General features: G+C 30.2%; 2 protein-coding genes across 2 annotated transcripts; both read left to right on the top strand.

Annotated features, from left to right (window-relative positions):
- The first annotated feature begins 1,415 nt into the window (after positions 1–1,415).
- On the top strand, positions 1,416–8,117 carry LOC137809549 (uncharacterized). The gene is made up of 8 exons (XM_068610655.1): positions 1,416–1,874; positions 2,002–2,073; positions 2,171–2,383; positions 2,573–2,658; positions 7,010–7,166; positions 7,402–7,473; positions 7,608–7,820; positions 7,909–8,117. Exons 1-8 carry the CDS (start codon positions 1,679–1,681, stop codon positions 7,989–7,991), a joined length of 1,092 nt encoding a protein of 363 aa, XP_068466756.1. The 5' UTR covers positions 1,416–1,678; the 3' UTR covers positions 7,992–8,117.
- Positions 8,118–10,662: 2,545 nt separating this feature from the next.
- Positions 10,663–12,102, top strand: LOC137809837 (protein PLANT CADMIUM RESISTANCE 3-like). The gene is made up of 5 exons (XM_068610907.1): positions 10,663–10,754; positions 10,835–11,002; positions 11,221–11,292; positions 11,487–11,699; positions 11,788–12,102. Exons 2-5 carry the CDS (start codon positions 10,876–10,878, stop codon positions 11,868–11,870), a joined length of 495 nt encoding a protein of 164 aa, XP_068467008.1. The 5' UTR covers positions 10,663–10,754; positions 10,835–10,875; the 3' UTR covers positions 11,871–12,102.
- Positions 12,103–13,109: the final 1,007 nt, after the last annotated feature.

A 13,109-nucleotide genomic window follows, 5' to 3' on the forward strand; every position in this document is an offset into this window, starting at 1 on the left:
TAACTCTAAAATTATAGGTCTAGTTCGATTCTTTTGATAAATAGATCGTGATTGTGTGGATAAGTGGATCGTCTTTTGATATTTATATTTAAAAGTGTTAATTCCTGATATTGATATTGAAGGGTATTAATTCAACAAATCAAAAGATATTAAATAATTAGTTTTTATTAGCAAAATAAGTCAATAACAAAGTTAGATATAAAGAAAATAGGAAAAAAAAACTCTAATATATATAGAAAAATACATAAGAAAAAAAGTCAAATTACACACTGAATTAAGAGTAGATTTATTTTTAACTATACTGTGATCGTTTATTGTTTAATTCTGAGAAAAAAAAGTAATCAAGCTATAACTTGGAGATAGGTTAACAAAAACTACATTTCAGTGAAGAAGGAGATCTAAATGATGATGCCATGATCTCATAGGTCTGCTAGAGCTACAAGGAGTAGCAGCATAACACGTATTATTTTTAATGTGAACACAACACATTAATAATATAGTAATTGGAGTAATTGTTGTTCAAAAGTGCTTCCACCATATCACGTTCAGTAATTCTCCACTTATTCAAAAGTTGAAGTGGCTCAAATAACACAGAGTGTGAATATCAAGTCCACTTACTATTCAAAAGTTAAAGTTATTACTTAAAAGTTATCAACATTACATGTACAAATTGGGGATCTTGGCTACATTTGGTTAATTTTAGGTTTTCTTAGCTAAGAGTGTACGCAAATAATATTATTTTATTATTAATATGTGTTGTCTTCACATTAAAAATATTTTGGCCTCCAACTTTTCTTACCCAAACCCTACTCCAAAACCAAAATGTTACACAATATAAAGTCAAGATTTTTAAAAATATAGACATGTTTGAGAGTTGTAATAACTACTATTTTTTTATGGCTTAACGATTTGGTATTACGTTACTTCTAAATTCTCCTCAATCTGATCTTCTTATTTAATAGTCTTTTAATAATATGACTTGTATTTTCTCGATTTTGTTTGTGTTAATTGGACGTGATTTGATGTGTAATTATTTGAAATGTGTTATTGTGTGATAGATTTAGTTTTTTTATATGGATTGGATCACTCCTAAAATATTCATATGTATATATGATTTATTGTTGATCGAATTAAAAAAAATTATTTTTTATTTTATGCTGAAAGATCCATGCTACTCCATCATATAATTGACTATCAAAGTTTCCAATATTTTAACTGGTCCAAGTAATAGTATACTATATCTCTTGAAATAAAATTTCAATCTCGTGTTCAGTTTAATAGACAAGTCCACCTGCAAAACTCATAAGCAAGTAATTTCCTGGAAAAGACCATACTTGTGGACTGCGTCTGCATAAAAGTTTTGAAGTGGAATTGGTCAAAACAACATGAAACTAAACAAGAACAACTTGTGTGGAAAAATGGTTGATATTTATTGTATCAGTCCCACGTGGTAGAACGAGTTATGATGTTTGGTTTATATTAAAGAACGATGAATGTGAAAAACGATTGCACGCGCTTATCCAACCCCACACCTTGACCTGCATCTAAAAGAACCACACCCAGACTTTGGATTATTGAAAGTCCTTTATCCAAACAAATGGATCCAAATCCTATAATATCTGCTACTTGATCCAACACCTAATACTACAACCCCACTGTTCCTATCTGTTGAAGCATTATGTATGGAGCAACAGACTCAGATCCATTGAAGCCAACGGCAACCGGTTTCCCCGTCAGCTACAGCACTTCAACAACCTACACCACCACCACCACCACCGACACTTCTTCCTACACTCCACCGCCACCTCCTCAACCCAAACCTATCGTTGAATGGTCCACCGGCCTCTGTGATTGCTTTTCCGATTGTGGAAACTGTAAGTTCCATAACCTTCATTCACTTCTTTCTGCTATCTACTATATATATATATATATATATATAGCACTGATTTTTGCAATTGGATTGGTTGGTTTGTGAAATTTGTGGAAAATAATTTGTTTCAGGTTGCATAACCTTGTGGTGTCCATGTATCACCTTTGGAAGGCTTGCGGAAATCGTTGACAGGGGATCCTCATGTAAGAAACTGTTTGCATCTGGCAACAATTAACTTGAATAGAATCTATGTGCTGGTGTTGTGTGATACGATGAATGAATGATTGTTGTGATTTGTAGCATGTGGTGCTAGTGGGGCTCTCTACACGCTTGTTTGTTGTGTGACATGTTGTGCTTGCCTATACTCCTGCTTCTACCGATCCAAGATGAGGAGACAGCATGGTTTGAAGGGCAATGGTTGTACGGATTGCTTGATTCACTGCTGCTGCGAGCCCTGCGCTCTCTGTCAAGAATATCGTGAGCTTCAAAACCGTGGCTTTGACATGATCATAGGTATTTCTTCTCACTTATATTTCTCCCACTTTACTTGTTTTTATTTGGGGTCTGTTTTGTGGCTTCTTCAATATTTTTCTGAGCTGCTTCATCTTCCAATTGAACTTCATAGAAAAGGAAGCAATGAAAATAGCAAAAGGAAATTCAATTTTTGTTTAACTTGTTTTGGTTTGAACTTGGTATGGTTAGGGTGGCATGGAAATGTGGAGCAAAGAAGTCGGGGAGTGGCCATGACTGCTGTAACAGCTCCATCAGTGGAACAGGGTATGAACCGTTGAAGTGAGGATCCATGTTCATAGTAATATGTTAAACCTCCATAATAATGTTTCTAGACTTAATACTTGTAAGTAAGTAATGTGCTTCTAATATTTTTTTTCCCTTCTTTCTCTCTGAATATCCTCCCAAAATCTAAGAGTCACTTTTTCTATTCAGTTTACAGTGTTCTGAATATTCACGTAATGTTTGTACCATATTCCACGATGTATTAATTCGATCTGTAGTTTCACTCAAAGTTTCAATACAATATCTTCACTTCACTTTTTGATTTTAATATTGTTATTTGAAACTACGAATTGGTTGACTTAGGGAGAGACACGCCTTGCAGTTGCAGTTCAAAGCAAAACCCACCATAGAAATGTCATAAAGTGAACCCTGTTCTGTTCAAACTTGCCAAACTTGACTAACTTTTCATTCTTTCTGAATTTCTTTGTCTTTTCTTAAAGACTTTGTTTTCATTTCATCGTTAATCTTTTTTCAATTTAGTCCCCCAAACGTAACCTTTTACTCAAGCAAGCAAAGCAAGACCTTCAAGACTTAAATTTCCTTCATCTTTCTTGGAAACTGGTGTAATTCCGTAAAGTATTGTTCCTTTCACGGAATCATTCCCTGCAGATATCATTTTTACTGCTGAGAAGGTTGTTATTAATGATGTTGAGAGTAGAAAAGAAGTTGCAATGTTATAGTTTAAGCATTTAATCATAGTTGACGCTGAAAAGCTACTCCTGATTACGGGTTTAGTTCACTCAGTCATATGCACAAACACTATGACTACCACATCCTTTATCCAAAACGAATTGCTCAACAATTTCTGTAAGTTCAGAAAAGAGGAAGAAAGCAATGAATCTAAACTAGTCAAAGAAAAAAAAAATGGAGAAAGCCCCAGTAACTCAAAAGGTAATTTAGAATTTCATGTAACCACCCTATGCCTATTTGCCTGAGTTAGACATAAAGGACAATAATGTTCCATTTTAACATAGGCAATTAATGTCATGGTTCCACACCTTTAGAAGAAGAGAAGTGTCATTGTTTCCCAATAAATGTCGATATATAACCTATTAGACTCTTACACTTCTCTTGAATGGACGTGTCGGACACACGTATCGGTGTTTACGACATTCGTAGGACACTTATCGGCGGTGAAGTGTTCAATTCAAAAAATATTTGTTGGTTTTTGAAAATTCTACACGGTTGTAATACAATTTTAAAATGTATAAATACAATAATTTTCTAAAAACTGAAATTTATTGTATAAATTTTTATTATGATTATAAAAATAAGGAACAAATTCTTTTGAAAAGTCATGAAAAATATCTTCTGGCTCCCAAAAGAATCTAAAACATACTTTTGCACATAAATATTTATTTTCAATTTATATAATTTAAAATTATAAAATATATAGATCCATGTCCCCATATTCCACATTTTAGAAATTATACGTATCTCCGTGTTCGTATCTGTGTCGTGTCAGTGTCCGTATCCTACCTAGGATATAACTGAAAAGATGATTTAAGATTTTATTATTCAAATTTTCAGTCAAAGTATCACTCATTTTAGTGACATTTTCTGTAACAAAATTGTTCTTTAAAAAAATATGTTCTCTACCGAAAGAAAACGATAAGCTAGCTACAAATTAGTTGTTATCAAAAATTGCGTTTGATAATTAATAGGAAATATTAAATTAATTGAAAAACCTTGTTGAACATAAAAGAAAACGATACTAAATATAAAAAATTAGAATGTAGAACTAAAAAGTTAACTTAGAGTAAGGTTTTACTAAATGTTACAAATTATTCTAAATATTTTATTTACCAAATATTCCTTATATATTAAAAAATTAAGTTAATAAAAACAACTAAAAACTCACTCAAATAACATGGCATATTAATTATTAGTTTAAATTTTTCGCTCTTAAAATTAGTAATCCAAAGTACTAGCAATAGTTTTATCTTTGATTTTTCTTTAATGTTTAAATGGATTTCCTTTGATTTTTCTTTAATGTTTAAATGGATTTCCTTATAAATTGATTGTACAAGAAAAAAATTGAAGTTATTTTTTTTATAAACTAAAAATTATTTATACATAAATTAATTTGTAGAATTTTATATATATATATATATATATATTTATTTATTTATTTTTATTTTTTTAATATTTGGATATGATGCTCCTTACATGTAATTCTTATTTTTGTTCTCACCTTCTCATTAGGAATGACAAAGTTGATTGAAAAAATACAAGACACATTCTCTATTTCAAATTGCTAGCCTATTTTGGTATACACGGCAGAACTTGTAGTCAACACGGGCTAAGTGTAGGATGAGACGGACTGACCCGTATAACCTGCAATTCGTATGGGACGACTTGCCCACATAAACTGCATATTTTAAAAATATAGAATTTTTTTTCCTACACTTCCATAATTTCTTCATGCAGTCTTATATTCTTAAAAATTTTAAATTTTAAATTCTACCATCTGATATGGACCGAAACACAAATTAACTTTCAGATCCTACGACTTCAAAACTCTTTTGAGAATAATATTATGAAACTATTTACTTAATTCATCTAAATAAAAATAAAAAAACTTCATAAACAAAAAAATAAATTTATTCAAAAATTATATTTAAATTTTTTATTTTCATTGACTTTAAAAAAACATTTTATAACTATAAACTCTCATGCAAGAGAAACAAATAAAATCAACTTATGCATAATTGCCAGCACACATTACCATTTATAATTTAAATCCTATTTTCCAACCTATACCGAAATAGTTAATTTCTAAATGGCCCTCACAACTTCCACGTTGCAAACCCTTTGAACGATAAAAAAGAATAAAGAAAGAGAAGAAGGTACCAAACACTTTTTCTTTTTATTTTATTAAGAGCTTACCTCATAGTGCTTTGCATGTACCTTACAAATCAATTCAACTCATTCAAAATGTTTAAAATTGAATATTTTAAATGTTATAGATCGAATTTAATCAAATTCATTAGATCGATTATTAGGTTTTAGGGTTTAAAAGCCAAAATCAGCCTAAAACCATTCACTAACATAATATTTTAAAAAATTATTCATATTTTAATAAAAAATATGGAATAAAATTAATTCTAAACATGGTTTTCTTCCTTTCTTTTCTTATTCTAATTTTATTATCTGAACATTCCTCTATATTATTTCTTCTCTACTCTACATTAGTTTTTTAAAGTAAGTTTTTGTTTAATTTGTTTAAATATTAGGCGATGTTTCATCGCATATTCACAATTTTTATTACGTTATTTTATTTCAATAGTTAAAGTTTAATATTTCTATTATTTTTTTATTTTAAATATATTAAATAATATATGTATATTATTTTTATCACTTTGTTTATTATATATACCAATATATAATCTATATTAGTATACAATTTAATATATAATAAGATACCTTATTTTGTATAAATTAAAAAATATTATTAAAAATAAAATATAAAAACGATTCATTTATAGCAAACGGCGAAATTCTCTTTTATACATTCTTATAGATAAAGTTGAATATAGTTGCATGATCAATTTTATTTTATTGTCGTGATTTTTTTTTCTTAAAAAAGGTAATACCATAAGTATTTAATGTGGTTTAACACACGAATTTATTCGAAAATGGGATAGTATGTGTTCTTTAAGTTTGAAATATTAATTCCATTCTATATTTTTCCTTGAGCTCAAAATATTATATCCCATTCAAATTTGTTAAATGACTTTAGATTTTATTATTTCGTCTCTGTTTTGGGCTTATATACAGAATATGAGTTTAATAATCATGTAATATTATTAATGTAAGAAAATTTATGCAGTCGTTTTTGTTTTTATATATTTACCTCGTATTTTTTTCTTTTCTGTTTTTTTCTATTTGAATTGTGTAATATTTTATTGAGAGTTTGGGTAGAAGCAAAATTTCTTATGCCGAAATATTTAGTTTAAAAAGAGAAACGTGGTTCAAGTTATATATGTATGGGTGAAATGAATTGGTCAAAAAATATTGAACATTGTCCCTCAGTTCTACTATAAATTGTTGGGTGGCACGGCCTCTCCCTCACACATTAGTGATTTCCTATCTCCTCTCTCTTTCTCTCTTTCTCTTCATTTTATTTTTTTCTTTTAAATTATAATGGATTTGTTAGATTTTTTATTTTTAAGAGTAATTTGTTAGTTTTGATCTTTGAAACTATCTAAAAAAATTCTTATTGTAATTTAGAAGATTAACGAGTATATCGCAATTAAGTTCTTTAAGTGATCATTTATATCTAAAATCAAATTTATTCGTGTTCTAAAGCTTCGATCACTATCCTCACCACAATCATAAATTGTAAGAGTTATGTCTCTACCACCAACCTCACAAGGTGCACAACCACCCCACAATCATCCTGCTGCCGCTGCTTTTCCGGTGGCTTACAACACCAAACCCCTGCCGGAGACTGAATGGTCCACCGGCCTCTGTGACTGCTTCTCCAACTTCAAAAACTGTAAGCTCCTCTTCTCACAACCAAGTATTAAGTAGTGTTGCACCGTTATAATTCCTACAAACTGATAAGTCATTACTATCTTTTCTTTTAGATAAAAAATTAAACACATGTATATGAAAGTTTGTCCAAATCATATATACATTTATAGTCATAGACTATCTTCTAATTTCTCTGAAACTGACCCTTTGATTATTGAGTCATACATATATATTGTCTCATCTGCATTTTGTTTCAGGTTGCATAACGTGCTGGTGTCCATGCATCACGTTTGGTCAAATTGCAGAGGTTGTTGACAAGGGAGCAACGTGTAAGAAACAATTTCTTTCTAAGAAAAAGTATTGTGTGGCATATATGTTGTTGTTTGCTTGTTCTTTTTCGCTTTGTATACGAGATATAGGGTTGAAAGAGAGTAAGTAATGAATGTTGATGTTTGATATGCAGCATGTGGTGCTAGTGGAGCATTGTATACACTGATTAGCTGTTTACTTGGTTGTGGTTGTATATACTCATGTGCTTACCGCACCAAGATGAGACAACAATACAAGTTGAAGGGGACTCCATGTTTGGATTTCTTGACTCATTGCTGTTGTGAAGCATGTGCATTGTGCCAAGAATATCGTGAACTTCAAAACCGTGGATTTGACATGCTCATTGGTACCAACCAAATCCATTCATTTCTATAGGATGAGTTGTTTTGTTTGTGATGATGAACTAATGTGTTTGATTTGAAAATGACACTTAGGGTGGGAAGGAAATGTTGAGCGAGGGAAGGAGGGTGTAGCAATGGTTCCAACTGCTCCTGCACTTCAACCTATGACTCGTTGAGAATCACGCACAATGCATATATGATGCATGCATGTCTTAGTTATGATCCAACAATGTATTATTTTCTGGTCTTGTTGTTGTTTTTTTCTATGAATATGGTATTACCTACAATTTTTCTGTTCTAAATGTCTCAATCTTTTCATTTTATATTTATAATATTAAGATATTTTCGATGTAATAGTTTGAATCAGTAATTTAATACGAGATTTCCAAAGTAGTTATTAAATTGTGATTGGCCACATACGTGTGAGCGTGCTTTGTAAGAAAAACAGTAAAAAAAAAGTTAACCGTTGTTGATTTGGAACACACATTGAAGTTGTTCGCAAAATAAGAAGCTTGATAAATATATATTCCATCTTCAGCCATATAGTAATAAAGAGATAAAGAAATAATAAATGAAAAAATGAAAAAAGAGAAAAATTAGAAGAAAATAGAAAGGAATGTTCATAAAGTGGACCCTGTTCTGTTCAAACTTGCCAAACTTGACTAACTTTCCATTCTTTCTGAATTTCTTTGTCTTTTCTTAAAGACTTTGTTTTCATTTCATCATTAATCTTTTCTCAATTTAGTTCCCCAAACGTAACCTTTTACTCAGGCAAGCAAAGCAAGACCTTCAAAACTTAAATTTCCTTCATCTTTCTTGGAAACTGGTGTAATTCCGTAAAGTATTGTTCCTTTCACGGAATCATACCATGCAGATATCATTTTTACTGCTGAGAAGGTTGTTATTAATGATGTTGAAAGTAGAAAAGAAGTTGCAATGTTATAGTTTAAGCATTTAATCATAGTTGACGCTGAAAAGCTACTCCTGATTACGGGTTTAGTTCACTCAGTCATATGCACAAACACTATGACTACCACATCCTTTATCCAAAACGAATTGCTCAACAATTTCTGTAAGTTCAGAAAAGAGGAAGAAAGCAATGAATCTAAACTAGTCAAAGAAAAAAAAAATGGAGAAAGCCCCAGTAACTCAAAAGGTAATTTAGAATTTCATGTAACCACCCTATGCCTATTTGCCTGAGTTAGACATAAAGGACAATAATGTTCCATTTTAACATAGGCAATTAATGTCATGGTTCCACACCTTTAGAAGAAGAGAAGTGTCATTGTTCCCCAATAAATGTCGAGATATAATGGAAAAGATGATTAAAGATTTTATTATTCAATTTTTCAGTCAAAGTGTCACTCATTTTAATGACATTTTCCTACGCTTCCATAATTTCTTCATGCAGGCTTATATTCTTAAAAATATTAAAATTAACCATTTTAAATTCTACCCTCTGAAGTACATATATGGACCGAAACACAACTTTAAATTTTTTATTTTCATTGATTTAAAAAAATATTTTATACCTACAAACTCTCATGCAACAAACCAATAAAATGAAGTTGTGCAGACACATTACCATTTATAATTTAAATCCTATTTTCCAAGCTATACCGAAATAGTTAATTTATAAATGGCCCTCACAACAACTTGGACTTTGCGAACCCTTTGAACGATAAATAAGAATAAAGAAAGAGAAGAAGGTACCAAACACTTTTACTTTTTATTTTATTAAGAGCTTACCTCTTAGTGCTTTGCATGTACCTATTTATACATCTAAATAAATCAATTTAACTCATTCTAAATGTTTAAAATTGAATATTTTAAATGTTATAGATCGAATTTAATCAAATTCATTAGATCGAGATTATTAGGTTTTAGGGTTTAAAGCCAAAATCAGCCTAAAACCATTCACTAAATATTTTAATAAAAAAATATGGAATAAAATTAATTCTAAACATGGTTTTCTTCCTTTCTTTTCTTATTCTAATTTTATTATCTGACCATTCCTCTATATTATTTCTTCTCTACTCTACATTAGTTTTTTTAATGTAAGTTTTTGTTTAATTTGTTTAAATATTAGGCGATGTTTCATCGTGTATTCACAATTTTTATTACGTTATTTTATTTCAATAGTTAAAGTTTAATATTTCTATTTTTTTTATTTTAAATATATTAAATATTATATGTATATTATTTTTATCACTTCGTTTATTATATATACCAATATATAATCTATATTAGTATATAATTTAATATATAATAAGATACCTCATTTTGTATAAATTAAAAAATATTATTAAAAATAAAATATAAAAATGATTCATTTATAGCAAACGGCGAAAATCTCTTTTATACATTCTTATAGATAAAGTTGAATATAGTTGCATGATCAATTTTATTTTATTGTCGTGATTTTTTTTTCTTAAAAAAGGTAATACCATAAGTATTTAGGTGTGGTTTAACACACGAATTTATTTGAAAATGGGATAGTATGTTTTCTTTAAGTTTGAAATATTAATTCCATTCTATATTTTTCCTTGAGCTCAAAATATTATATCCCATTCAAATTTGTTAAATGACTTTAGATTTTATTCTTTCGTCTCTGTTTAGGGCTTAGATATAGAGTATGAGTTTAATAATCATGTAGTAAGAAAATTTATGCAGTCGTTTTTGTTTTTATATATTTACCTCGTATTTTTTTCTTTTCTTTTTTTTTTCTATTTGAATTGTGTAATATTTTATTCAGAGTTTGTGTAGAAGCACAATTTCTTATGCCGAAATATTTAGTTTAAAAAGAGAAACGTGGTTTAAGTTATATGTATGGGTGAAATGAATTGGTAAAAAAATATTGAACATTGTCCCTCAATTCTACTATAAATTGTTGCCTGCCACGGCCTCTCACTCACACATTAATCATTTCCTATCTTTCGGTAAGTTCTCTTTCGAGAATTCTAGTTCTTAATAATGACAGTGATTACTTATACTTAATCAATTTTTTTTTATTTCAAAGCTTCAGTTACTACACTCACCACCATCAAAATTGTAAGAGTTATGTCTCTACCACCAACCTCACAAGGTGCACAACCACACCACAATCATCCCGCTGCCGCTGCTTCTCCGATGCCGGAGACTGAATGGTCCACCGGCCTCTTTGACTGCTTCTCCGACCTCAAAAACTGTAAGCTCCTCTTCTCACAACCAAGTATTAAGTAGTGTTGGTAGTATATAAGTGGATGCAAACCTCACCCCATTAAGTCGGTTTTATGGGGTTGAGTTAGGCTTAAAGTCCACTTCGTAATAGTTGCACCGTTATAACTCCTACAAACTCTTAAGCCATTACTATTTTTTCTTTTAGATTAATTACATATATATTGTCTCATCTGTATTTTGTTTCAGGTTTCATAACGTGCTTGTGTCCATGCATCACGTTTGGTCAAATTGCAGAGGTTGTCGACAAGGGAGCAACGTGTAAGAAACAGTTTCTTTCTGAGAAAAAGTATTGTGTGGCATATATGTTTGATGATGATAACTTTCAAGTATCTTTTCATTTGATTGGTGTCTTAATTCTTTGATTTCTATGAGGTTGAGGTTGATTAAGTAATGCTAATTAGGTTGTTGGATAGGTTATTGGTAAGTAATGAATGTTGATGTTTGATGTGCAGCATGTGGTGCTAGTGGAGCACTGTATTCACTGATTTACTGTTTACTTGGCTGTGGTTGTATATACTCATGTGTATACCGCACCAAGATGAGGCAACAATACAAGTTGAAGGGGACTCCATTTTTGGATTTCTTGACTCATTGTTGTTGTGAAACCTGTGCATTGTGCCAAGAACATCGTGAACTTCAAAACCGTGGATTTGACATGCTCATTGGTACCAACCAAATCCATTCATTTCTATAGAATGAGTTGCTTTGTTTGTGATGATGAACTAATGTGTTTGATTTGAAAATGACACTTAGGGTGGGAAGGAATTGTTGAGCGAGGGAAGGAGGCTGTAGCAAGGGTTCCAACTGCTCCAGCAGTTCAACCTATGACTCGTTGAGAATCACGCACAATGCATATGTGATGCATGTCTCACTTATGATTCAACAGTGTATTATTTTCTGTTGTTGTTGTTGTTGTTTTCTTTCTACGAATATGGTATTACCTGCATTTTTTTCTTTTCTGCATTTTCTTCTGTTCTAAGTGTCTTAATCTTTTCATTTTATATCTATGATATTAAGATATTTTCAATGTAATAGTTTGAATCAGTAATTTAATATGAGATTCCCAAAGTAGTTATTAAATTGTGATTGGCTACATATTTTTTTTTATCAGCACTAAACAATGAATAAATGTGAGGTGACCCAACCCAAATACAAAATATACGACCTTTAACTTTTTTTCACAACACACACTCCATCAACTCCTAAATACTTAAATAAATCCGGAAAGAACCGCCTACAATCCTCACTCTTATATCCAAACAAAACATCATCTCCATACAGACCAAAAGATCAACACACCAATCAGAGAAAGAAATGATTGCATCCTGCGACTTGGCCACATACGTGTGAGCGTGCTTTGTAAGAAAAACAGTAAAAAAAGAAGTTAACCGTTATTGGTTTGGAACACACATTGAAGCTGTTCACAAAATAAGAAGCTTGATAAATATACATTCTATCTTCGGCCATATAGTAATAAAGAGAGAAAGAAATAATAAATCAAAAAATGAAAAAAGAGAAAAATTTGAAGAAAATAGAATGGAATATAAAGAGAAAATGAATATACAAATATAATTATTGTAAAATAAAAACAATAAATAAGAATACAATGGATGTGGTAGAGGGGCAATTTTCCCCACAGGATACTTATTTTTTTTACTTTAATATATTTAATAAAACGATATAACTATCCCGTAAAAAATGGGTGTTGTCTCCATGAAATAGGTTCTTAAATGTAAAAAAGTTTTAACTGATAAAAGAAAACAAATTAGTACTAGTTTTATTACTTTATCTTCTAAATTTAATCGTTTTTGTTTATATGATACTAAACACTTACAATGAATACATGAACAAACACACTTTAAGTTTTATTTATCAATTCTTTTTATAATATAGATTTGGCAGTTTACTTGAAACTTTTACATAGATGTTTAGGATCATAAAGAGGCAACATTTAAAGTATGTTTCCCTTAAATGAGTTTTTGTGAAAAAAAATATATACATGATCAAATACTTTCACGAAAATTATTAAATAGTAACTAAAATATAAGATAAAAAATAATTAGTTACTATATTAA

Source organism: Phaseolus vulgaris, chromosome 2 (genome assembly GCF_000499845.2).
Source record: "Phaseolus vulgaris cultivar G19833 chromosome 2, P. vulgaris v2.0, whole genome shotgun sequence".
NCBI lineage: Eukaryota > Viridiplantae > Streptophyta > Magnoliopsida > Fabales > Fabaceae > Phaseolus > Phaseolus vulgaris.